This window comes from Aethalodelphis obliquidens, unplaced genomic scaffold, assembly GCF_003676395.1.
Source record: "Aethalodelphis obliquidens isolate GAN/ISIS:26980383/991018 unplaced genomic scaffold, ASM367639v1 scaffold61, whole genome shotgun sequence".
Taxonomy (NCBI): domain Eukaryota; kingdom Metazoa; phylum Chordata; class Mammalia; order Artiodactyla; family Delphinidae; genus Aethalodelphis; species Aethalodelphis obliquidens.
In genome coordinates, this window is record NW_020838005.1 from 5,060,637 (window position 1) to 5,088,341 (window position 27,705).

A 27,705-nucleotide genomic window follows, 5' to 3' on the forward strand; every position below is an offset into this window, starting at 1 on the left:
AACAGTCATTTGAAATTTGAGGTTTAGCCTCTGGTTATGACTGGTGAATTATCTCTGGCTCGACTTCTAAACCTTTTATTGTCCTGACTCTGTTCTCATTTGTTTGGGCATCCTTTGATCTAAAAACTTTGTTTTCGAATTAGAGTTTTCATCTTTTCCAGATAAGACTTTTAAGGAACCTCCATACTGTTCTCCATAGTGGCTGCACCAATTTACATTCCCACCAACAGTGTAGGAGGGTCCCCTTTTCAAAAAGATAAATGCACCCCAATGTTCATTGCAGCACTATTTACAGTAGCCAAGACATGGAAGCAGCCTAAGTGTCCATCAACAGATAAATGGATAAAGAAGCTGTGGTATATGTATATACAATGAAGTACTACTCAGCCATAAGAAAAGAATGAAATAATGCCATTTGCTGCAACCTTGTTGGACCTAGAGATTATCAAACTTAGTGAAGCAAGACAGAGAAAGGCAAATAACGTGATATCACTTATATGTGGAATCTAAAAAAATGATGCAAGTGAATTTACTTACAAAACAGACATAGACTCACAGACATAGAAAACAATCTTATGGTTACCAAAGGGGAAAGTGGGGGGAGGGATAAATTAGGAATTTGGGATGAAAAGATATACACTACTATATATAAAATAGATAACGAGGACCTACTATATAGCATGGGGGAGTATATTCAATATCTTGTAATAACCTATAATGGAAAAGAATCTGAAAAATAATATATATATATGTATAACTGAATCACTTGTAAATCAACTGCACTTTGATTTTAAATAAATAAATAGAAATTCTCCCTCTGGCAAAAGATAATATGGATCTTGGCAAGCTTCAGCTTACACAGCAAGGAAGGAAACAGGTATGTTCTTAAGGGACAGATATAGAGACCCAAGAGAACTGAAAACTTATGTCTGTACAGAAGCAGTACATGAATGTTCATAGCAGCATTATTTATAATAAGAGTCAATGAGTATAAATATGATTCTACTTACATGAGGCATCCAGAGTAGTCAGATTCATAGAGACAGAAAGTAGGTGGTGGCTGCCTGGGGCTGGAGGAGGGCAAGAATGCCGAGTTAGTGTTCAGTGGGTCAGAGTTTCAGGCTGGGAAGGTGAAGAAATTCTGGAGATTGATGATCATACAACAGTGTGAATATTCTTAATGCCATCAAACTGTACACTTGAAAATGATTAAAATGGTAAATTTTATGTTACATACATTTTGCCACACACCAAAAAAATCAGTTGTCAAAAAAAACTAAAAGAAGTATAAACAGCCCAAATGTCCATCAACTGATGAATGGATAAACAAACCGTGGTATATGCATACAATGGAATATTATTTGGCAACAAAAAGGAATGAAGTTCAAGGGTGAACCTGCTACAGCATGGGTGAACCTTGAAAACAGGCCAAGTAAAATAAGCTAGTCACATAATATATGAATCCATTTATATGAAATGTCCACAACAAGCAAATCTGTGGAGACAGAAAGTAGATTAGTGGTTGCCGTGGGATGGGGAGGGGGAAAATGGGGAGGGACTGCTAATGGTTATGGAGTTTCTTTTTGGGGTGATGAAAATATTCTGAAATGAGGTAGTGGTGATGGTTGCATAGCTCTGTGAATATACTAAAACCCAGTGAGTCGTACACTTTTAAGCTAGTGAGTTTTATGGTATGTGATTTATGTCTCGGTAAACTTTATTTTCAAAAAAGGTGATAGTGTAAGCTGTATGAGGAGGGATGGGGTTGTGGACTGGAAGGTAGGTCTCTCTTCCTGGATCCAAGTATCTCTGTCATCTTGGCCCAGAATTTTTTAATTCCACCACTGGATCTGATATTGATCTTTTTCTCTGTTTGCCATTGCTCTGCTTTGAGGTTTCTTTTCCAAAGGGAGCTAATCAAAACCTTTTTCCTTCACCATGGTTTGGTACACATTCCTTAATATTTTATTTTGGAGAGGAGGAAAAGGCTTACATAATATCATAGGAACATGGAATTTGGAAAAGACTATTGTTTTAGATGGTCAGGAAGCAAAATCTCACCTTATTTTTTAAATACATTTTTTGATTATTAGTTGATTTTACCCTTTATTTTCTTACTGCATTTCAAATCATTTGGTTCTTAATGAATCAGAGGGAGAAACATGGAAATATAACCAAGAAGGATGAGCCTGTCTCTTTGTGTGACGTAGTCCATATTACTTTAATGTACTCAATATCTTTAATATACTGATCTTTATTCAAAACCATTTGCCTAAGTTTTGAAGATCAGAAAAATCAGTTTTAAATTAAATATTAGCAGTAACATGACCTTTTGCTTCATTCAGGTAACTTATTAAATCGTTTTGAGTCTCATAGGATTGCAAGAAAAAGAAATCATCGTTATTTAAAATAATGTAAATATTTGAATTGTCAGGTTTTTTTTTAACTTGACTATATTAATATGGAAATGATGGGCCACAGTTTGTGCCATGAGAAGGTTGAATTGATGCACTTATTTCAAAGGTGATAGTATGTAAATCTGAAATGTTAACAGAAGAACGTTAGTCGTGACTCACATTCTTCAGTGGAATAGTATCTTGATTTCATTATTTAAAAATTTCTCTTTAGTTGTTTGGCAAAGTTGAATTTATCCAGTGAATTTTCTTTAAGTTTGAGCTATAGAATTACCTTTGAAACTTTTTCCCTAACATATTTTGTAGGTAATTGGAGCATTAACACAGTTGAAAAATAATTCATTAAAGATAAGGTGTACTGGGAGTTCCCTGGTGGTCTGGTGGTCCGGATTCCACACTTTCACTGCCGGGGCCCTCAGTTCCTGGTCAGGGAACTGAGATTCCACAAGCCACATGGTACAGCCAAAAAAAAAAAAAAAAGAGGATAAGGTATACATACCAAAGCATGATCTATGATACTGCACATAGGTTGAAAATACTTAGTGCAGCATAATTTGAATATAATGTTAAGGGACTGGTTATGTGTAACACTTTTATACTTAAATTGATATTTTAACATGCCTAACTTTCCGATTCCACTGAGACCTTACTATCTGAAAGTCCTGATGCCTCATCCCAAGGACTTGAGCCTTTACTTGCATTTGTCTGGTGCTTGTGCTTCCATGCTGATTTTTTCCTTATTATTTAACATAATTAATACCTAGTTGGGCATTGACAGCCTTTAACAAATTGGATATGTTGCCTTTTGATATCATGTAGCAAAGGATAGTCTACCTTATTAAAAACTGTATATATTGACTTAAATCAGCCAAATCTGATAATTAAAATAGTGTTTCGCATTCTTTCTTCTGCTGATATTTCGGGACTAGTAGGATCAATAAGCATTTGAAGAGATCAGTATCTTTAGGAGTATTGATATAGCATTTGGATATGCCATTGGTATTTATTAGCAATCCTTACATTCTGTAAATGTCAAAATGTATTATTAAAACATTTTAGAGCTTTTTAGGTTAGTAATTGGGAGTCAGTTTTAGGAGATAAATTAGGACAGAGGTGTAGGGATTTGGGTGGGATGTGGCAGAAAGCCCATTTAGACAGCTGCAAAGTTGTGATAGAAGTTGTAGTGTCTCATCTGTTGGACTAGATTAGTCGCTTTCAAACTTAATAGGAGAGGAACTCTTTTGACCTGAAATCTTACGTGTTTTAGGAGTTGAAGTTCCACGAGTGATGAAGGAGTTTCTTAGGCAGTTTAAATCACCGTTGGGGTGAGGTGGAGTGGGGAGGTGATGGTCTATTGTTTATGGGACCCCCGAAGCACTTCTGCAAGGATGTAGGGTGCTGTGGAACATAAGTGCTTTCAGCTCTATGATTTTAGCCTGTGAAACTGATTTTATTTGTTGTACCTTACCTATAAATTTGAGGATGTTATAAAGGTTTATCCTGGAAACGTTGAATTCTCAATTTATTTCTTGCATTTATGAAGTCTTTCATTTGTATGGTTCTGTAGACCACTTCTTTTCATGCTGTAGGTTTCTACCTGAGCTCTGCTCAAATCAGGAATTAAGACTGTTGCACCTAACTCCAGGCAGCAGTGTCCTATTTAGACCAGTGGTCTCTAAGCTTTCTTTTTTTTTTTCTTCTGGCCGTGCCGTGCGGCATGTGGGATCCTAGTTCCCCAACCAGCGATCCAACCCCAGTCCTCTGCAGTGGAAGCACACAGTCTTATCCACTGGACCACCAGGGAATTCCCCTCTAAGCTTTTTTTTATAGTGTACCCGCTCAGTAAAAGAGAAGTTAAGTGTGCAATACACATAAATTATATACAAGTCCTAATATGTCATACACATTAAAAATAAACCGTTTTAGAAATTAAATAAGATTAAAAATAAATAGATATAAAAATCATCTTCTTCCTGCTTTTTAGCAGATTGCTATACTTATCCCATTCTGGAGACCTTTAATGCCTTAGACCCTTAGATCCTTTCTGTGTTATTCCAGCTTTTTCCTTCTATAAGGGCTGGAGAGATGCTGGCTGCCAGAAGTTAGAGGATCAATAAACAGGTACTTATTAAGGAAGCTGTGGGTGACACTGTTTATTTTTTTATGGCCACGTGGCTTGTGGGATCTTAGTTCCCCAACCAGGTATTGAACCTGCGCCCTCAGCAGTGAAAGCACGGAGTCCCAACCACTGGACCGGAGGGAATTCCTGACACTGTTTGTTTTTATCCTTTTTATCTTGTGATTGATAGGGTATATACAGTTGTTTGTTTTTTTTTAAAAGAAGTAACAGCCCAAAGAGTCAGAGTCTGCAAAATAGAGGCAATAATTTTAAACGTTTCTGATAACCTTAGAGCTTTGTACTCAGGAGTGTGCATATACTTGTGTTTTTTGAGGGTGTGGAGAGAAGCACGGGACCGCATTGTGGGTTTCCCTGGCCGTTACCATGCGTGGGACATCCCTCATCAGTCCTGGCTCTACAACTCCAACTACTCCTGTGAGCTGTCCATGGTGCTGACAGGTGCTGCCTTCTTCCACAAGGTAAGAAAAAGCTGGTAGGATTGACACGAACTTGGTAGGAGTTGAGCCTTTGTGGGGCAGTGAAATGCTGCTTTAAAGTTAGCTCTGCTAGCGCTTCTTATATATCGCTTCTCTGCTAGAATTAAGTTATTTCTGTTTTTAAAGACAGTGATCAAGATGATTAGAGCAACGCTAGAATAAAAAGTCCGGATGAGAAGGCTGCCTGTATAATTGCACGTAGGTCAATAGGAAAATCAGTATATCTTCCCGGGCACTGGCTCTCCCTCTGTAAAATTGAGGGCATTGGGCCAAAATGTTGTCCAGTTTCCCCACAACCATTCCAGACATGACCTGGTCAACAGAAGGCTGAACCTGGCCCTCTTCTGACTCAACCACCTCTAGCCCAAGCCCCACCACAAACCTCTGTCTGTTGGGGCTCTGCAAGTTCTAGTTGATTCCTTAGAGCTTTTAATTTTCATGTTGCCTCACATCCTGGTTTTCGTTGAAAATTTACTGTGCAAATCCTTCCAGTCATTACTCCTCTCCTGTACTGTTGTCGCTAAACTGTTCTGTTTTCTTGCTCCTGACTCATCTTCCCTCTACATGTTATCTGTTCTGTAAAGTAGCCACTGGCCACATGTGGCTACTTGGCACTTGAAATATGACTAGTCAGTGTTGAGATGTGCTCCACGTATAAAGTACGCAGCAGACTTTGAAAACTTAGCGTGAAAGAAAGAGTGTAAACTATCTCAGTAATTTTTTATATTGATTGTATGTGAAAGTGCAATTATTTTGGATACACTGGGTTAAATAAAATATATTACTAATTAGTTTTACTGTTTCTTTTTATTTCTTAAAAACGTGGCTACTAGAAAATTTAAAATGACAATTGTGACTCTCAGTGTATTTCTGTTGGTTAGTGCTGCACTATACCTTCCCTCCCAAGTCCTCCCTCTGGGTTCTGAAGAATCCCTGTTTTGAGATCGCCAAACTGCCTCCACCCCCCACTTCACAGCGCATCTCCTCCATCTCCTTGATCTGATTGAAACCTGACTTGTCTCCGAGGACAGTGCTTTCCTTTTATTCCTTCCAGGGCCAGTGATTGAAGCTACTCATTTCCCCCGATTTGTACTTTGGAGCAAGGTGTAGAGAACCATTTGCACTGCTTAGTGGTGACACTTCTAGACAGTTACTTCTCACCTATCATGTAAAATCTCATTTGAGGTTCATGGTGTCTGCCTTGTTGCTCCATCTGCCAGCCTCCTACTAATCATCCCTTCATGGTCATCAAAGATGTTAGCACCTGGCCCATCACGCTGATCTCCACTCCATGCCCTCCTGGAAGACCCATCCAGCGCACTGTCTCCCTGTAATTGTCGAAGTATCACAGGGTTCTACTTCTGTCTAGCGCTCTTCTTTTTTTAATTTAATTTTTATTTTATATTGGCGTAAGTTGATTTACAGTGTTTTAGTTTCAGGTGTACAGCAAAGTGATTCAGTTATACATACACATATATCTATTCTTTTTCAGATTCTTTTCCCATATAGGTTATTACAGAATACTGTAATACAGAGTTAGAGTTCCCTGTGCTATACAGTAGGTCCTTGTTGATTATTTTATATATAGCTGTCTAGTGCTCTTCTTACTTTGTGTTTTCCTTAAATGTTCTCTTGTACTCTCAGTGTCTTGTGGCTTTTCTTAGCATCCGTAAGCTGGCGATTTCCATCCTTATGTTCCAGCCAAGGCCTTTCCTTGAGAGCTTTACTCGTGTATTTAATTGTTTTCAGGACATCCCCTGTATGTCCCTCTGGTACTTCAAGCTGAACTTTTCCCCAAAAAACTGATTATCTCTCCCCCCACCCCACCTTCAAATCTTTTGTCCCTCATATATTTCACATCTCAGAGGTGACATCTTGCAAGTCTCCTCAGTTTTACCTTAAAAGTCATCTTACCGGCAGCATTTTGAACCAGCCTTAAGAGGTCATTACACTCTCGCTTTTTTTTTTTCTTTTTAAAATTTAATGTGTGAAGCTGCTATGCTCATCCCATTCTTGAACTTGGCTCTCATGATTATTTTCCAAACTTGTGGGCTTTGGTTGGGCTGTGAGTAGAATTAGAAAGCATCGGGCTGAGAAACTACACCTAACTAGGAGTCATTTATTTTCACACTGGTCATTTGAGAAAAGTTTTAGCAGTGCATACTCACACCGTGAGAATTTACTTGTCTTCTGGAAAGTCTACCTTATCAAATCTCTGCTTGCTCTTTAAAGATAACAATAGTTAGATCCCTTTACTTTTTTTTTTTGGCCACACTACGCAGCTTGCGGGATCTTAGTTCCCCAACCAGGGATCGAATCCGCAACCCCTGCAGTGGAAGCACAGAGTCTTAACCACTGGACCGCCAGGGAAGTCCCAGATCCCTTTACTTTTAAGTAATAAATAATTGACTTAATAAAACTTAGGTTTGTTTTTTCTCTTTGAAAATCTAGGGCAAGGTTTACAAACTAGCTGCCCTGAAGCCTTCTGTGGTTACAGATGTTTATTTAGCCCCCTGGTGATGTCCCATACACTGCCAGGTTTTAAAAATCAGAGAATTTTACAAAAAGATCTGGACTTCAGTGAAAATGGAGATCAGGTCATACTGGAGCAGGGTTCCTGCCTGGCACCAGCTGGCTGGAGCTGCATAGCCACCGTTCCCTGGAGGAGGACACGTGTGTGCTTACTTGTCCCGTGACTGTATTTTTCTTACAGCCGTTTCTTTAACATGTGTATTATTTATTTGCCTTCCTTGTTTGGCCCTTGAAAGCAACTAAGTTGGTCATCCCTAATCTAGAGCAATCAAGTTTTTTTTTTTTTTTTTTATCCTAAGTGCCTATCAGTAAAATACTTTGGTATCTCACAAATGTATATATTTATTTATAAATTATAATATGCATACTACTGTACTTACAGAAATTTTTCTAAGGTTGAGATAAAGATGAAAGAGTTTCACAGTAATATTCTCACTAAATGCTTAAATTTTAGTGAAAGCAATATGATTGAATATGCTTTATTATTTTTGAAAATCTTGATTCGACACTGTGTATTATGGCAACTCAGAGGTCTAAATTAAGCATGTATTTTTTTAATTTAACATCTTTATTGGAGTATAATTGCTTTACAATGGTGTGTTAGTTTCTTCTGTATAACAAAGTGAATCAGCTATACGTATACATATATCCCCATATCTCCTCCCTCTTGCGTCTCCCTCCCACCCTCCCTATCCCACTCATCTAGGTGGACACAAAGCACCGAGCTGATCTCCCTGTGCTATGCAGCTGCTTCTCACTAGCTATCTATTTTACATTTGGTAGTGTATATATATCCAAAATTAAGCATATTTCTGATACTTGGTTTTAATCACTGCCCCTGGAAGAAATACCTTATTGTCATGCTTCCTAAGTTGTGATACTTATCCACCAATTTGGTAGCATTTTGTTGAAATTGGACTAGAATTTCCATCTTCTACGATGCGTTCAGTTTTTTTTAGCAAACTAATGAGAAGATGTTACATTTTTATATTTTAGAGTAGGTTCTAAATTCACTGAAGCTTTTCATTTAGAAGATTTTTAAACAGGTTACAAAAGTTTTTCTATATTTTAAAAATGATTTTTGGCATGAAAAAATCACATAATAGTGGCAATACTTCTAAACATTTGTTTTCATAATGCTTTCTCCGTATATTTTTAAGTCAGTTCTTTCTTTTTTCTTTTATAATGTCACATTTCCCTTGATAAAGATATGGATTGTATTCAATTAATAAATATTCTCATTAGCCTACTGATGACAGTCACTGGCCATTTAAAGGGTACACAGATTTTAATCACCTGTCTTTTTGTAAAAGAAAAATGTGTAATTCATCTTTTAAGTTCACCATCTCTTAAGTACTTTGCCACAAGATACCCAGCAAACCACTTTTTGGTACAAAAATTTTATGATTATTTCGCTACATAGATTCTACTATTTAAGGTAGTAAGGTTTTATTAGGCACCTCACCTGTTCATCGTCAGCATATTGCAACACATCACCATTAACATTTGCTGTTTTATGGCATTTGCCCATTTCTGTGGTGTAAATATTCTTACCATGGCCGAGTTCAAGTTATCAGTATGAGTCAATGAACATGGTGTTTGGAAGAGATGGCCAGGTCCATGCCAGTTATATAGTATTTTCACCATACAGATATGATAGACATAAACAGCCTCAAGATGACAGTTAATGTGGGACATCCCTGGCGGTACAGTGGTTAAGACTGCACTTCGACTGCAGGGGGCACGGGTTTGATCCCTGGTTAGGGAACTAGGATCCCGCATGCCATGAGGCATGACCAAACAATTAAAAAACAAAAAAAAGATGACAGTAAATGTAATAAATAATTGTAAAATGTATTAATTAGTTAACTAATAAATGATGAGCTTTAGGTATTTATTGGCTTTTACTGTAAATTTTAGTATAACTTATTTAATTTTAAGTATATGTAATTATATTTTTAATGGCTACTTTTCATAACAAGCTCACAAAATTCTTAAATAGTCTCACAAAACCCCTGAAAATTTAGCAGTCGACATTCACTGGCAGGTTTGAGCTAGCACAAACCATTCTGTGGGCCTTGCGGGGCATTTTAAGAACTTAGGCTTTTACTCTGAGTGAGATGAGAAGCCTTTCAGGGGTTTGGAGTAAAGGAGAGATGAGCTCAGTTGGACTTGTGTGTTTTTTTGTTCTGTTTTGTTTTGTTTTTTTGCGGTACGCGGGCTTCTCACTGTTGCGGCCTCTCCCGTTGCGGAGCACGGGGTCCGGATGCGCAGGCTCAGCGGCCATGGCGCACGGGCCCAGCCGCTCCGCGGCATGTGGGAGCTTCCCAGACCGGGGCACAAATCCGTGTCCCCTGCATCGGCAGGCGGACTCTCAACCACTGCACCACCAGGGAAGCCCTGGACTTGTGTCTTAACACGATTGCTCTGCTGTGCTGAGAATGGACTGTAGGGAGGAAAATATGGCAGCAGGGAGGCTGTTTAGGGGACTGTATGAATAATGCGGGCCAGAGGTGTTGGTGGCTTGGAGCAGGGGGTAGCCGGTGCCAATAGTGAGAAGCGAGGCACGGAGGGATCGGATGTCTCATGGCTCAGTGACTTATTGAGGTCTGAGAAGATAACCAGGCTTTCCCCCTTGCGTATCCCTTATTGCCTTTGTCAGAGAGAGAGAAGGTTGTTCAGCTGAACTAGTGTCCCACCTAATTTGATAAATCTTTATATTGTTGCAGAATCACTATGGTACCAAGGAGATTACACGGCGTTTTGATTCTCCAAGGGGGTGATAAGGGCAATTTGGACGGGCTGATTCTTCACTGCAGAAGGTCTGCCTTGCGGGGTGTTTAGCATCCCTGGACCCGACTCCCTAAACGCCAGTGGCGCTTCTCAGCGATTGCCATACCCCACCACCCACCACCACACCCTTCCTTCCAAGCATATTTTTGCTGAAAGCTAAAGAACTGTGGCCTCTGACAAAGTATATGATTCTGTTTCTACCTGACAGTATTATGCCTACCTGTATTCTTACGTGATGCCCCAGGCCATCCGAGATATGGTGGACGAATACATCAACTGTGAGGACATCGCCATGAACTTCCTCGTCTCCCACATCACTCGGAAACCCCCCATCAAGGTGAGGTCCTCTCACTTACGGGACTGGGGGCACACGTGTACTTAATTCACTTATTTTGTAGTTGTGCGGTGGGTAACAACCGTACCTCAGAGTCCTCATCCATAAAATGGGGACGATGACGCCGCCAACTAAATAAGATCGTCTTAGGGTTAATTGAGCTGTTCATACAGGGGCTCTTCACTTCCTAGGCGTAAATGGATAGAAATCAGAGGGTTTGGAGCTTGAATGGGAAAAATATTACATCTTTAATTTTCACTAATCTCAAACTGGAATTTATCCTTTTTATCAGTTATGAAACAGGCTATAATTCATAAGAGTATTTGCAGTAACTGTGATCTGTCACCAGCAGAACTCATAGGTATTTTCGTATCATGTTACATTTGTTGCCACATCTCAAAGTATTGTTTATGTTCATTACTGCTTTGAAATTATGGTAGTTATTAACTTTACCATAGATCTTGTTAACTTAATAAGATAAAATAATAAAAGAGTGCACACGTTTCTATATTTCAGTATAACTTGTTTCCTTTGTAATCTCACGTATTTTATGCATTTAAAAGCATTTGAGGAGTGCACAGGCTTCACCAGACTGCCAAACCAGAGTGGCAGCGGTGTCCATGGCACACACAGTTTAAGAACTTCTCAGTTAAAGTGTGTAAAGCTCTAAGAATAGTGCCTGGCACATAAGTACTTTATAAGGTATTTACACAAAAGCAAAAGTACCCTCAAAATTCTAGAAATTTGAGTTCTGTTTTTTGTCTTTGAGTTGGTGAATAGATTTGACCATAATATAACCAATTTCATACTCAATGCACAGAAGGACCAGTTCCATCACCCTCTCTGTCATTACTGCAGATTCAGACAAGTGAAAGGTCCCCTGGTGAGGGTTAGGGTATGCCTGGTAAAGGCCTTGTAACAATTAATACTAGAGAATCTGTCCTTTCAAATTAATAGTATTTATGACTAGGCTCTGTCAGTGTTTATGCTGTGGATTCACAGCTGATATCCTTAGGTTAATGTCAAAGAGTGTATTATTTAATTTTATAAAATAGTAAGTTCACCTTCATGGATATCATTAGTCCAATGAGTAAATAATAATTGGGTGCATATTTCATTGTTCTTACATTTTGAAAGTAAGTTCTAGACCAAGTAACCACTAGTGTGGCTCAGGGTTATAACTTAACTCCTGAATTACCCCATAGTTTCTTCGACTCCTTAGCCTTCTGCTAAAGCCTCACAAAAGAAGAAGAATTAGCAAAATGATGCACCAGATTGTGTTTTTTTTTTGTTTGTTTTCTTTTTTGCGGTACGCGGGCCTCTCACCGTTGTGGCCTCTCCCGTTGCGGAGCACAGGCTCCGGACGCACAGGCTCAGCGGCCATGGCTCACGGGCCCAGCCGCTCTGCGGCATGTGGGATCTTCCCAGACCGGGGCACGAACCTGTGTCCCCTGCATCGGCAGGCGGACTCTCAACCACTGCGCCACCAGGGAAGCCCAGATTATGTGTTTTTTAAACCTGTGAATGATGATAGTATTTTTTATATAAAAATAGCATGTTTTCCAGGTATAGTGGTAGATCTGATATTAGACAATGAAAAGCACACTTCTTTGTAAACTTTAAGGTAGGGAGGCAAGGGTCTTAGGGATTAATGACTAGCAGTTTTCTATTCCTTATTTATCCTTTCTTGTGTAGCCAGGGACTGGACTCCAGCCAAGACGTATGCTTTCTATTTATACCTCCCTAGTAGATCAGAAAACATTATCCATGAAACTTTAAAGTATCGAGGGATTAGGTACCTAATAATATCATCAGTCACTTGATGCACTCACAGACATGGTGCATTTTTCATCTTCATGGAAGCGTGTTTGTTATATTATTAGGCCAGTGTTTCATCAAACATCTCTTCAGTGTAGAGAGTGAGATGGAAATAATTTGCACATGGTATACATAATTCTTCCCAAGTGAAAACTTGAAAAGTAAGTAGCCTCTGAATTTTCTTGATCTTATGGAAATATAAGAACAGTTCGAGATTAGGATGACTTTTTAAAATGAAAGGCTCAATAAGTTGAGCCTGTCTTCAAATTCTGAGTTAATTCCCTCACATTTTGAGTCCAGTTATTTACTTCATATTATAGAACCAGTTTAAGCTGAATATTTTCATTAACTTACCTAATTTTATCAGGTATATATACTATTTTATGTTATAAAATAGTAATTTTTTTTGCTTTAAATACTTCAAATTGTCACTGTCCCCTCCCTTTTTATAATTAGGAAGGCATGACTTTTATATGATAGTAGTATTCTTTCAATAATGTTAATATCTTAACAATATTGACTGAATAAACAGGGAGTTAATTTCATATTATTGCTTTGAATAATGTACTGTTATCTTTTTGAGGAGGAAAAGATCTAGAATGTAAATAGGCTTCATTCAGAATAAAGGATTAAACATTCACAAAGCATTGAGACGATAGATGGCTGGCTTAGGGGATAAGGAAGTAGAGAGAGGACGCATAGGTAAGCATCTTAATATTAATGTTGAGTAAGTTCTCAACATCTATTAATGATTTTCCTTACTGTTACTAAGCATAACTTCTCTTAGACTAAAATTACCTGGAATGTTCCCGTGTAAAATACAGTCCATGGTATTGCTTAAGTAAATAGTCAGGCTTCAACTTACAGTTGTTACTTTATTCCTCTTAATTTTTTGTATGTTTTATTATGTAATATATAAATATTTATATACATATATATATTTTAAATAAATACACTGGGGTTGCAATCTCAAAATTTTTTACTGATGGGTTACATGATTAAAAATGTTTATTTGGAAACCACTGCTTCAGTGAAAACAACAGTATAAAATAACTTTTTTGTGCCAAAGTGGAGTCATTTGCAGGTTAAGGGACTATTCCCCCTGAGGTTGTATGCTGGCGTCTGAGATGAGGAGGAAGATTTTTAGGTACAGGGAGAACAAAGTAGAATACTGGACATAGATGCTGTTTGCCTTGACATCCGTCTCCTGCTTCAGGGAAAGCTGGTGGGAATAGTAGTAAGTGACTCATTGTAAACTGGAAGAGCTCTAGAGAGCTGCCGATGGGTGGGAGGGTGAAGGAAGGGGACCGGTGGGGTCCTGTGAAGGGACCTCTGGGGGTTGTGACTCCCTCAGAGTTTTGTCTCTGAGGTGTGTCCCTTGGAGCCTGGCCTGTGATCATGATCACTCCTCAGTTTCAACTCTAGAGACCTGGCTTCTGATGGCTGATATTGGCTGTGTGTGAGGATTATTCTTCAGCTATAATGAACAGAATGGGCCATTCAATTTTAATGTTTTCCTCAATTTATAATAGTAATAATAATTTTAAAATTATTCAGGAAAAGACAGACATTCAGAAAGAAAACAGAACAAACAGGTTTGAAGGACCTAAATAGAACAACTGGAAATGAAAATTATAGTTATTAAAATGAAAATCTCTGTGAATGGGATAAAAAGATAAGACTTAGCTGAAGACAAAATTAATGACCTAGAAGATAAATGTGAAGAAATTTCCAAGGAAGTGTTACAGAGATATAAAGAGATGGAAAATAAGAAAGGTTAAGAGACATGGAGGGGCTTCCCTGGTGGCACAGTGGTTAAGAGTCCACCTGCCAATGCAGGGGACACGGGTTTGAGCCCTGGTCCGGGAAGATCCCACATGCCATGGAGCAACTAAGCCCGTGCGCCACAACTACTGAGCCTGCGCTCTAGAGCCCGTGAGCCACAACTACTAAGCCCACATGCCACAACTACTGAAGCCCGTGTGCCTAGAGCCTGTGGTCTGCAATGAGAGAAGCCACTGCAATGAGAAGCCCGTGCACCGCAACCAAGAGTAGCCCCTGCTCACTGCAACTAGAGCAGCAATGAACACCTAACACAGCCAAAAATAAATAAATAAATAAATAAATAAACAAATTAATTAGAAAAAGAGAGACATGGAGGCTGTAAGGAGAAGGTGTAACATAAAACGAGGAAGGGAAGAGTAGAGAGAAAGTGGGAGGGGCAGTTGAAAAATATGAGAATTTGCAGAATTTATTGAAAACCTGAATACTACAGCAAACATTACGCTGAATCGTGAAAGTTTAGAAGATCCCCATTGAAGTCAGTAGTAAGATAAGGTTACCCACTAAATAAATGGAGATAGAGACCACATCCACATTCATATCATCAGGATAGCAGTTCTCCCCAAGTCTAAAGTGTCAGTGTAACTCTAATCAGAATCCTGTTAGGATACTTTATTTGGTTTCATTTGGCTTGGAGTGAAACTTGACACACAGATCCTCAAACTTGTATCGAAAGGCAAAGGACCAGAATAGCCAAGACACCAGTGAAGAAGATGTGGATTTGCCTTGTCAGAAACCATGACATGGTAATAAAATACATAATTAGGACAAGGTGATATTGGCACAGGGGTTGACAGATAAATCAGTGGCACAAAGCAGAGTCTAGACACAGACCCACGCCTGTGCGGAAACTTGCTACGTGATAAAGGTGGCATCTGCAAATGAATGCTGGGATAATTGGTTTTCTGTATGAAACAGAAATACATGTCATCATACCATACGCAAAGTAAATTCCAGATAGGTTAATCAACCAAATGTGAATGCAAGCTTTAACACTTCTAACAAAAAGTACAGAAGTATTTTTGTGATCATAGACAAAGAGAGACGAAAAGTGCAAAATATAGAGGAAAAGATTGATTGGTTTGAATATATTAAAATTCAAAACTTTGTTCAGCAAACCTCTATGTCCACAGACTGGGACATTTACAATGCTGATAAATGACAAAGAATTAATACTCAGAGAAAGAATTTCCAAACGAGAAAAAAAGACTACTCAATTGATTCATTTAGTTTGTAAAAAAGTAGTTCAATGAAGTAGAAACCTAGATGACTAAGAAACATGTGGAAAGATGCTCAACTTCTGTAATAATTAGGGAAGTGTAAGGTAAAACAATGGGGTATAGTTTATACACATCAAATGGGCAGAAATGAAAGTGATAGTAACAGATGTTAGTAAGGATGTGTTAAAATTGCAGATACTGTACAGAGCTGGTGGGTGTGTACATTGGGATATCTGTTCTGAAGAAAGTTTGATTTTATCAAGTATAATTAAAGGTCATGTTCCCCATGACCTAGCAGGAGAGGAAAGGAAGGAGGGAGGGTGGCACAAGGAATAACTCTATTTGTAATGTTTTGTTTCTTAAAAAAAAAAAAAAGGAAGAAAAATATGTATGTAATCTGAAACAAATAGGGCAAAGTGTCAATATTTGACACAACTGGTGGGTTTGCTTGTTTGTTACATTCTTCCCCTTTTTTAAGCATAACATTTCATTTCTGTATTTTAAACTAGTAGCATGTGTTTCATACATATATAGTCCTATGATTCTTTAAATATATACCGTCTTTAAACAAAGACCCGTGGAATAAAAATGATACTGAAAATAAGGTGTAATATTTTAAATACCCATCCATTGTACATGTACCTCCATAATCCCAGCCTGCTTCTTCCTTCCATAGATAATTGCTATCCTGAGTTTTGATTTAAAAATCCCCTTCCCCTCCTCCCTTAAAAAAAGGCTTTTACCATATGCGTATTCATCTCTAAATGATCGGCATTTTTAAGCTTTATGTAAATGAAATCAAACTATAAGCATTCCTCTGCATTTAGCTTTTAAAAAACTCAGTCTGTTTGTGAGCTTAGTCAGTGTTGATGCTTGTAACTATAGTTTATTCATGTTCATTGTCCCAAAGTCTCCCCCGTATTCTTCTAAAAGTTTTAGGTTTTGCCCTGTTGTATTTAAATCATTAATCCATGTGGAAGTGATTTTTGTGTATAATGTGAGATAGGGTCCCAATTTCATTTTTGTCTCCTAAGCAGTTATTATTGCACACTTAGTTCATCCATACCCAGTGATCTGCAGTGCTGGTCTGTCATTGTTCAAATGTCTGTGTGTACATGGATCTGTTTAAGGATTCTTTTATTCTGGTCTGTTGGTCCAGTTTGTTCATGTGCCAAAATCACATTAATTGTCATATCTTTAGAATTATTTTTTTTTTATCTGCTAAGACAAATCCTCTAACCTAACCCTGCATTTCAAGAGTGTCTTGCCTATTGTTGGCCCTTGCTCCTCCCACATAAATTTTGGAATCATTAGCTTGGCAAGACAGACACAGACACACACAGAGTTGGGATTTTGATAGGAATTGAATCTGTAGGTGAAATGGGGAAAATTGATATCTTTTAAAAATTATCGAATAGTATATAATCCCCAGGCTATAAAGTTCCACAATAATTTTGCAATAGAGGTCTCTGAACATCTTTTGTTAGACTTATTTCTAGGTATTCTGTATATTTTGTTGATATTTTAAATGGTATTTTCCAAAAGTTACATTTTCTTTCATTGTTATAGAACTATTTGTTTCTTATATCTAGGAAACTTGCTGAAACTCCATTTAAAAATTTTTGTTGATTGATATGGGTTTTCTGTGTTGACCGTCATATATCCCTCATGTAAAGAACTGTTTTGTTTTTTCCTTTCCAATCCTCATAAGCCACTTTATTTTATTTTTTATATAGCCAGGACCTCTAGTACAGTATTGAATAGAAATAGTGATGACGGGCATCGTGGTTTTATTCGTGATTTTAAAGGGATGCTTCAGATAGTGTGCTGTTAGGTGTGATGCTTGCTCTACATGTTAGCTTATTGAAGTTTCTTCCTGTTCCTTCTTAGCTAAGGATCTTTATTATGAATGATTCTTTAATTTTATTGAGTACATTTCCTATTATCCGTTGATACAGTCATGTGTTTTTATCTTTAATCTCTTGTGTTGACATTCATGCTTTCTTTGGATAAACACATTTGGTCACAATTCTTTTTATAAATTTCTGGATTTGGTTTTCTGGTATTTTGTTTGGATTACTTGAATTCGTGTTCATGAGTAAGTGAGCCTGTGATTTTTCCTTTCTAGTAGTATTATTATTATTTAAAATTTATTTATTTATTTTTGGTCACGTTGGGTCTTCGTTGCTGTGCGTGGGCTTTCCCTAGTTGCGGCAAGTGGGGGGCTACTCTTTGTTGCGGTGCGCGGGCTTCTCATTTTGGTTGCTTCTCGTTGTGGAGCACGGGTTCTAGGTGCACGGGCTTCAGTAATTGTGGCACACGGGCTCAGTAGTTGTGGCTCACGGGCTCTAGAGTGCAGGTTCAGTAGTTGTGGTGCACGGGCTTCGTTGCTCTGTGGCATGTGGGATCTTCCTGGACCAGGGATCAAACCTGTGTCCCCTGCATTGGCAGGCGGATTCTTAACCACTGCTCTACCAGGGAAGTTCCTTTCTAGTATTATTTATTTCTGGTTTTGGTATGAAAATTGTAATTAGTCTCATTATATGAGTTTGGGGCAAGTTCCCCTTTTTTTCTATTTTATGAAAGAGTTTGTGCACAATTGGGATTGTGTTTTCTAGGAGGCTTGGTAGAACTCAACCTTTGACATCTTTTGGGGCTCTGCATGTCTTTTGTAGGAGGGTACTAAACTATAGATTCAATTTCTTTAATGATTATAAAAATTTTCAGGTTGCTTGTTTCTTCATTTTCTTTATTTTTTTCAAACTTTTAAGTTGTAAAATATAATGCTCATATAGAAAAAGGCATAAAATTTAAGTGCACAGCTTAATTATTATAAAACAACCCATTTAACATGGGGTGTCAGGACCCCAGAAGCTCCTGCATGCCCCTTCCCAATCTCAACCTCCTTCCTCAGCCCCAGTTTTAATCACTGTTGTGGGTTGAATTGTGTCTCCCCCCGCCAAAAAAAAAAAAAAAAGATGTGTTTGAGTCCTAATCCCAGTACTTGTGTATGTAATCTTAACTGTAAATAGGGTCTTTGCAAACGCAGTCAAGTTGAAATGAAGTCAGACTGGAGTAGGGTGAGCCCTTAATCGTATGGCTGGTGTCCTGTTACGAGAGGTGAAGAGACCCAGAGGCACACACACAGGGAGAACCCCATGTGACGTGAGGCAGAGATGTGAGTGATGTGTGAGCCAAGGAACCCCAAAGAGAAAGGCGTAGAACCGATTCCTCCTGGGCCCCTCACAGAGCAGCACATGGCCCTGCCAACACCTCGATTTCTGACTTCCAGCTTCCAGAAATCAGGACCACTGCGAGCTTGAGCCGAAGGGGACAGAGACAGGGCGAACTGAAAGAAGGAACTCCTGGGATTCTACCAGCAGGAAGTGGGCCGATAGAGCTAGTTGGCTGAGAATGTGTTACTCCCTTCAGGTGATGGGAAGAATGGCTCAGAGGCTGGTGGGGCTGCTGCGGTCACCAGTGGCCCAGAGGCAGGACCACACCTCCTTGGCTCCGGAGGGCGGGGCCACCTCCTGAGGGCTGCTGCGCCCCCAGTCCAGGAGGACAGAGAGGGTTGCTCTCGTGCCTTGAAACCTAAGGGGACTTGCCCTGCTGAGGTTTTGACTTGTTCGGGATGCATGGCCTCTTTTTCTTCCCTGTTTCTCTCTTTTGAAATAGAATGTCTCTCTTATGCCTGTCCCACCGTTGCATTTTTGAGATAGATAATTGTCCTCTAGGTTTCACGTGTCCACAGATAGAGAGGAATTTTATCCCAGGATGGACCATATCCACAGTCTTAACCATATCCAATTTAGACGATTTAAAAGAGATTTGGGACTGAGTTGATTGTATTTGGATGAGATTTTGGACTTAGTGTTGATCCTGGAATGGGTTAAGGGTTTTAAGAGTTGTTGGATGAATGTATTTTGCATAGAGGAAGGACATAAAATTTTTGAGGCCAGAGGGCAGGCTGTTTATTGTGACCCGCCAAAAGATATGTTTAAGTCCTAACCCCTGTTAACGTGTGAATGTGACTTTATTTGGCAATAGGGTCTTTGCAGATATAATCAAGTTGAGATGAAGTCATAGTAGAGTACAGTGGGCCCTCAGTCCATGACTGATGTCCTTGTAAGAAGAGACACAGAGGCACAGACGCTTGAGGGGAGAGTGCTGTGTGATGATGGAACATCATCTACAAGCCAGGGAAGGCCAAGGGCTGCGGCAGTGCAGGCACTAAGAGAAGGGCATGGAGCAGGTTGCTTCCTACAGCCTTCAGAGAGAGGATGCCCAGCTGACACCTTGATTTCAGACTTCCAGCCTCCAGAGCTGTGAGAGAGCAAATTTCTGGTTTCTTAAGTCACTGAATTTGTGGTAGTTTGTTACAACAGCCCTAGGAGATGAATACAGTTACTGTCATGTCTTTAATGGTATCCACTTCATTGTTGTTTTTCTTTACACTTTTATCACCTAAGTATGTATCCCTTAACACTATGGCTTACCTTTAAAATAAACTCTTGATATTAAAATAGAAGTTACGAAGACAGTGCAGAATTCCCATATTACCCCCATATAGTTTCCCCTATTATTAACATCTTCCATTAGTATGGTACATTTGTCCCAATTAATGAATCAATATTGATACATTTTATATTACCAGGGTTTATCCTTTATTCAGATTTCCATAATTTTTGCTGAGTCTTTTTTTTTTTTAAACTAGAATGATCAGGTAGCAAAATAACATAGAATACAACACAGAGCCGCATGAGAGCAAGCTGCGTCCTCAGGCCTGGGGTTGGGAACTCTTAGTCCCCATATTCTCGGAACACGTTCCATGATTCTCTGGGGCAGCAAGGCTGGCTGGAGCCCGAGCATCTCCCTGCTGACGGCGTAACTGGTCCAGGCCCAGGGCACAGGCTACACACGTGGAGTGAGGCCAGACAAGTTACACCTGCTCCCCGATGAGCCCTTAGAAGAGGAGCGCTCTCTACAAAGGCCCTACACCTGGCAGGGATCGCTGGACCAGGGAGAGCTCAGAGGTTTAGTTCCTCTGTGGCTGAGACACATAAAAAGCCTACACCAATCTACGCGCAGATTCTCACTAACTGGAGAGGCAGGGGAGTGAGACTGCCTCCAAGCCAGTGTTTGGTCTTTGGTAAACAAGGATAAATACAAAACATGTTCCTCAAGTGGACTTGAGCAGAACTGGGCACAACAGGTAAAAGATTCCAAAGCACCATTTAGTGCCCGGCACAGAAGGAGACAGGGGAGGGTGTCGGGGTGGGGCGTGCTCTGCCGTAGTCTCTGCTGCCCTGGCCCCGACTCTGCACTCCTCCCTGCTTTCCGCATCTGCCCTCACTTCCCCGGCCTAACCCTCCCAGCCTGGAGCGACGGAGTGGAAACCCCGGAGGCGGAGGCTCTCTGCTGGGGCTCAGAACCTAAGGCTGAGCGCCTGCAGCAGGGGGCGGGCAGGGCAGAGCATGTGCTGGGCCCCGAGGCTGGGGCGAGGCTCAGAGCAGGAAGGAGTGCTCAGCTGCCAGAATGATGGCTGTCTTTTGCTCCAGGATCAGTTTTGAACTTTATATAAATGGAATCATACAGTATCTCTTTCCATGTCTCTTAATCTTGCTTTCATATTTCTTTAAAGCTTTTTTTCAATATTTTCCATTCTGGGTAATAATTTTAGTATACTTTTCATCACTAATTTTCTCTTCACCCATCCATTGAGTATCTGAGTTAATTCAGTATACTTATTTCCCCCCAGTTTTATTGAGATGTAATTGACACACAGCACTTTATAAGTTTAAGGTGTACAACATAACGATTTGTTACAAACCATCATGAGGTGATGACCACAGTAAGTTTAATATACTTTTCAATTCTTTTGTCCTATTTGGTTCTTTCTTTTTAATTTTTTTCTTTTAGCAGTGCCATGCGGCATATGGGATCTTACTTCCCCAACCAGGGATTGAACCCGCGCCTCTTGCATGGGAAGTGCAGAGTCTTAACCACTGGACCGCCAGGGAAGTCCCTATTTGGTTCTTTTTCATATCCACAAGGATTTTTTTGATAGTCCCTATTTCTTCCATCAAACCTTGAGTAATCTTTCAGAATTTTATTGTACATATGATACACACTTATTGTTACCGTCCCTATCTGATATTTCTGCTGTTTTGCAGTGTTTTGGGGTCTGGTTCTGTTCTTTCTTTCTGCAGTCTCCTTCATGCGACCCATCCCCTTTTTTGTGACTTTTGATTGTGAGGTCATATTCTTTGGGGTTTTGCTTATAGCACTTCTTTGAGGCCTGAGTCTGAGAGGATTTGTACTTGCTTCTTCCATGTGCCTTGGCTTACTACCTCCTTGAGACCTATTTAAGCTAAATTAGCATGTTGGGGCTTTTCAGGACACATGGGGGGGTTATAATTCTAGCCTCAGCTGTGTGAGGGCCGGCTTCTGGTTGTCAGTTTCTCAGAGGGGATGTTTCCTCCTCCACTTAGAGCTCAGACTGAGAAGGAAATGCTGCTTCACCGCCTCTCTCTGCAGGGCTGCCTCCTGCCCTTGTGGCCTTCCACTGGGTCCCAGGGTTTCAAAAAGTCTCCAATCTGAGTTCCTGACTGTGGGCGCTCCAGCCTCATGAAAACCCGAGCTCCTGGCTGTCTTGCTGGATTCAGGCCTTTTCATTACTTTGGCTTCTGAGGACTTGACTTATTTCATTATAAGCTCAGCCAATATATTTAAAGAGACGGTTTCTGTATTTCATCCTGCCTTTTCAGGGATTCTGTGCTCAGGGGGGTTTATGTTATTTAATCTGCCATGTTGTTGATAGTGAAGCTGTTGTATTATTCTTCATACTTTTCTAATTGCCTGGAATTTCATCATCATCATAACCACTAACTATAATATGACCACTTTTCCATGTCTTTAAATATAACTTTCTTAAACATCTTTTTTAATGGACATGTAGTATTTTATAATGATTTATCTATCCCCCTTTGATGGGTAGTTTTCCAGTAGTTTGCTATTAAAAACACTGATGAAATGAACAACTTTATACCTACATCTTGCTGTGCAACCAAGATAAATAGTAGAAGTAGTGTTACTGAGATAAGCACCACTGAACACCTCAAGGCTTTCGTTTGGAAGCGTGTCCTTAATAATAATGTAGATCTGTCCGTGGCAGGAAGAGAGCCCTGGGCTCTGGCTCCCGACTTGCTCTGAGTGAGTGTAGCCATTGACTCGGTGTCGTCACCGTGGAAGAGGAGGCATCGGTTGGTTAAGCTCTGGGGTCTCTGTCTCAGCACCTGTGGCTCTCACTTTGTGCTCTTTCTTCCCCGCTCCCAGGTGACGTCACGGTGGACTTTCCGATGCCCAGGATGCCCTCAGGCTCTGTCACACGACGATTCCCACTTTCACGAGCGGCACAAGTGTATCAACTTCTTTGTCAAGGTGTACGGCTATATGCCCCTGCTGTACACACAGTTCCGCGTGGACTCTGTGCTCTTCAAGACCCGCCTGCCCCACGACAAGACCAAGTGCTTCAAGTTCATCTAGGGGCGTTGCGCATATGGGAGAGGATGAGCAGAGTGAGGGAGGCAGCTCCTGAGGTCCCTAGACATGGACGGACCTCAGGGATGCCCACTGGGTGGGTGGCCCAGACCCTCTGCTGGGAGAGCCGGCAGGGAGAGTGGGAGGGACAGAGCTGCCTTGCTCTTGAAATCAGCCACACTGACCGGAGCCCTGGTCCCAGGACACCAGGGCTCCCTACACAGGGCACTGGTGATAGCTTACACTGAGGGCCACAGGGACTCTGGAGAGTCACTCACACAGTTCATAAGCCCAGGGCAGCTGGTTTGTGGTTTTTAATTCACTAACAACTACTATTATTATTTAAAAAGAAAGTTTCAGATTTGCCATTCGAGGCTTATTTATATACATGTGTATATATATACACATATATGTGTATATACATGTGCGTGTATATGTATATATGCACACACACTCACATATACATATATATATATATTTGAGGGGGAGTTTGGCATTTCTGCCCATCTCACAAAGTGAGGGACGTACCACGGTGGTCTGTATTTTGGTGGAGATGGATCCTGGCCTTCTGGTATCTGGCTCATCTTTACAGATCATCTCCGTCCTCCCCAGGGGCATCTATCTGTGTGTAGAAACAAGAAAGGGCTGGGCGTGGCCCTGTTACAGGGCCCTGCCCAAGATAAGACCTGTTGCCAACCAGGGCTCTGTAGCTCGAGGTATGGGGATCTGCACCTTTGGGGGCAGTGGAGCCTCCCTGTGCAGGACTTGGTGGGTTTGAGGACTCCCCGCTGGGTCGTGCTGTCTGGGTTCTCAGCCCAGCTCTCTCCCTACCCCCTGTTTGGGAGAGAAGACTGAGGAAGGACCGAGACCTGCAGACAGACCCCCAAATGGCTCTTCTTGCTCGACCCTCCTTTGAAAGACATGTTGTGCTTTGGCTACAGACTTTCCTGCAGGTTCTCTCATGTACGAGAACAGAAGCCTGGTGGGCTGCACTTCAGGTGTGGTCTGAGTGGTTGCAGGTCGGCCTACTCTCTGCCGCAGAGCAAACGAGCATCCTTTGATCCCCACCCGGCTGGCCGGGGAGTCACAGCAAGGCACCTGCCTTGGGATAATACCTTGGTGAAATTCACCTTCCCTGACCCCTGTCTGGACCCACATCCTATAGTTATTGGATCCCTCACGCCGGGTTGGTTCCGGGACCCCCTGAGGTTTGGTATGTGTCAGAATGGTGGGAGGATAGGATTTGTTAGGTTAAGCTCAAATCCAGCCTGAAACAGGCATTCACACCCCACATTACCACGTTCCGCTCTGGGTTTAAATTTCTATTTCCTGGGCTGAAATAAAAGTAAGCTAATTTTTTTTTTTTTTTTTGGGGGGTAGTGGCAGCAGTAGGGGAACCAAAGAGGGCGTTAGTGGCTGTTGGCAGGGATTTAGCCCGTGGCCTCTACCGTATTTCTGGTCCCCACTTTCCTCCACTGAAGTCGAATCTAGGAGGTTCCCCACAACTGACTGAACAAAGGCTCAGCCTTGTCCTGGGCACGTACATGCCTTAAGCCAGCTCCGTCTTCCCCTGACCTTGACATCCTGTGCTCCTGTGTCCAGGGGGCACATCCTCCTCTGACCTGCCTGCCCCAGATGGGTTCTCTTCAAGTATCATTTTGAAGCCAGGCTCTGTCCTGTGGGTAACACCCACCTGTAGGGCCGCTTGACCTAAGGGACTCTCCCCGTCGGTGGACAGGACCAGGGCTCCGTCCTCCGGACATTCCCACTGGCATCTTCCTGTGGTTCCCCTGCTGAGGCAGCTACCTAGGAAATTGAGCTCTGCTGCTCAGCAGCCCAGCGAAGGGGTCCAGACCCCCTGCTTCCTAACTTTCTAACTCCCCCTTCTTTGACCTTGGACTTTGTTCTTTTTAGCAGTAGCCTTCTTCCCTTTGGGAAGCCAAAGAGTGTGGTGTTTTGAGCTATAAATGTGGCTGCTATTTTTATCTTGTCTCTCTTAATGTGAGGAGCTCCTAGACTGCCTCTGAGCGGGCCTGATGAGAAAGGAGCTGTGTCAGGATCCCCTGCACTGGAGCCAGAGCGCGGGGTCCCTGAGCACTGGCGGCAGATCCAGAGCAACTGGTACTCTGAGGCTGTGGATGACGTCACAGGGCACTGTAGGGGGGGTGGTGATGTCTGAGCACAGACGAGGGTGGCACTACTTGGACCTGAACAGGACACTGACTTGAAGGACTCCAGACAGCAGTCTCTGATGGACACTGGCCACGTTCATGAAGGACGCTCCTCATGGTGAGAGGGAGGGTGGCGAGAGCTTTCGGAGGCTTGGTTAGTTCTTCTGGAGAATGGCCGCTGCTTTTTGCAAGGCGGGTTAGGTAGAGGCCCCGGTCCAGGCTTCGAATGCCTTTGATGCCGATCGGTCACCTTGGGAAGCCCAGATGTCACCTGCACCACCTGATTGACTCACCTGGAGCACGGGACAGCCTTGCAGCGCACGTGGGCTTCCTCGGCTGTCCCGTGAACCCCCGTTGCTGTCTTTGCTCCCAGGGCTCGGCGCATCTTTGCTCTCCAGCTGGCCAGTTTGCTCTTCACTGAGAGGCACCCAAATGAGGGGGAGCCCCCAAGGTGCTCATCAGGCCTTTCTGGGCTTTTGCACCTGTGCCGTGTCCTCCGCCTGTGTGGCCTGCACCTCAAGCCAGGGCCCGTGCGCTGGGCGTGCAGGAGTGGTTTCCTCAGGAGCGGCCTGCCCGTGTGCTCGGGGAGCTCCTGTTTGCAGTGCTGGCGTTTGAAGGGGGAAGCTCTCTGATACTCATGCCATGTCCATCCGCCCCACCCCTTTTCCAGTCATGAGCACAATGGTCTTACGTTGGATTTTTTGTAAAAAAATAAAATAAAATGGAGACTTTAACTCATGAAGCTTGGAAGTCTTTTGTGGTTTTCCTCTGCAGGACGCTAGAGTGGCCTGAGGGAAGGTGCCTGCCCGGTTCCAGGAGCCACCCGTGCACGGCCAGCGGGCCCCTCCAGCACGACTGTACGCTGTGATTTGGTCCCAGAGCAGCCTGCGTGCCTGAGCCCGGCTGATGCTGTCAGTGTGCGTGGACGCCGGCAGCCTTGTCTGCGTCCGTCTCTGGGATTAGTCATTTGATTACATAGAGAGGAACGTAGGTGTCACCGAACTGGTTTGAGCGGGATGTGGGGTGGCATGTGGCACGTGTTGGCCTCCTTTACTTTTTCACGGTAACTTTTCAGTGTGTGTGGTGTGGTGCCGGGGAGCTCAAGTGTTGTACGTGTTCCCAGCCCAGAGGAGAGGGCTGGCTTCGAATGGCCCCGTCGGTCTGGGGGTTGTTTGCTGACTTCCAAGGAGTTCCCGCGTCTAGTTGGTGCTTAACTGTCCTTTTGACGTCTGGCTTCTGCTCAGCTGTGGGGTCAGAGCCATCCTCAGGGAGCGAGCACCGAGTCACGGGCTTGGAGAAGACGGATGGAGACAGGAAGGAGGATGGAAGGCAGAGAAAAGCTGAGTTGGGGGTGCTCCTCTCCTGGGTTCTGCAGTTGGGAGTTGGGTTTGTACTAACAAGCCTAAGAATGCCTGGGACCCACAGTTCAGTGTTACTCCGAGACTAGGGTTGACAACTGATGCGGTAGGTTTGCGGCAGGTGAGGGGGGAAGATGATGTCGTATCGGGTGGGGATGCCTACTTGGTCTGGAGCTGGAGCTGCCAGGCTCCTATTCTTGCAGCCATCCATCTCCTTGTTACCACGTGTGCTGGGGCCAGAGAGACGAAGTGACATGAGGCTGTCAAGATGGGCGTGGTACTAGACACAGAGATAACATGTCTAACTTAGGTTCTGTTCCTGCTAGTTCTGGCTTGGACTTAGCAAGGTAAGCCAAAGTGGTCAATGTTAGCAGTTGATGTTATTGTCACTGAAATCGAAGATTCCACCATATTTTCAAAAATGTGGTTAAGAAGGATAATGCTGTGGTTAAGGATATGGACCCTGGAGTAGACTCTGTGGGTTCAGATCCTGGGTCACCCATTAAACTGGCGGGGAGCACCTTATATTCTAAACTTCTTATCCATAAAATGGCAAGGAGTGTGCCCACGTCTTGAAGATGTGTTGAAAGTAAACATAATAAACGTGAAGAGTCCACTGTTCGGCACACAACAGAAATGCACTGTCATTGGGGTAACATGCTGGAAACTTCTTAGTGGCACTTTCTGCATTCCAGCTCATTCCAGGCTCAGCTGAAGCATTGCCTTCAAGAAACCCTCCCTTCTCAGAAGTTGCTTGTCCCCCTCTAACGGCCGCCACCGCCGCTGGCCCACCTCCTGTTACAGCAGCTGACCTGTCTTACTTCACCGCACACTGTAATGGTTGTGGGTCTGCTTCCCACACCAGCTTGCAAGCCTCTTGAGAATAGAGCACTTCAGTGCTAAACAGTTTTTTCCCTCCCTCTCTTCCTCCTTGCGAAAGTTTTTTGATGAATGAAATGATTTGACGACAAAATTAAGGGGGGGGGGGTCACATAGAAATCAGAGCTGGCAACAAGCTGAATAGTAATCAGTACCATGGTGCTTTGGGAATATAGCTAACGTGGT

The 27,705-nt window shown here is 42.1% G+C and overlaps 1 protein-coding gene across 6 annotated transcripts in view; it reads left to right on the forward strand.

The window, feature by feature from the left end:
• EXTL3 (exostosin like glycosyltransferase 3) overlaps positions 1–26,020 on the forward strand; it is a 120,157-nt gene extending 94,137 nt beyond the window's left edge. For 5 of the 6 annotated variants that reach the window (XM_027088077.1, XM_027088076.1, XM_027088073.1 and 2 more), the window contains exons 5-7: positions 4,868–5,012; positions 10,564–10,692; positions 22,908–26,020. In XM_027088077.1, coding sequence (XP_026943878.1) covers positions 4,868–5,012; positions 10,564–10,692; positions 22,908–23,117 — 484 coding nt within the window. In that variant the 3' untranslated portion in view covers positions 23,118–26,020. Of the gene's footprint in view, positions 1–4,867; positions 5,013–10,563; positions 10,693–11,252; positions 11,344–22,907 lie in introns of all 6 variants that reach the window. The other variant, XM_027088078.1, reaches the window with a different exon arrangement.
• The last annotated feature ends 1,685 nt before the right edge of the window (positions 26,021–27,705 follow it).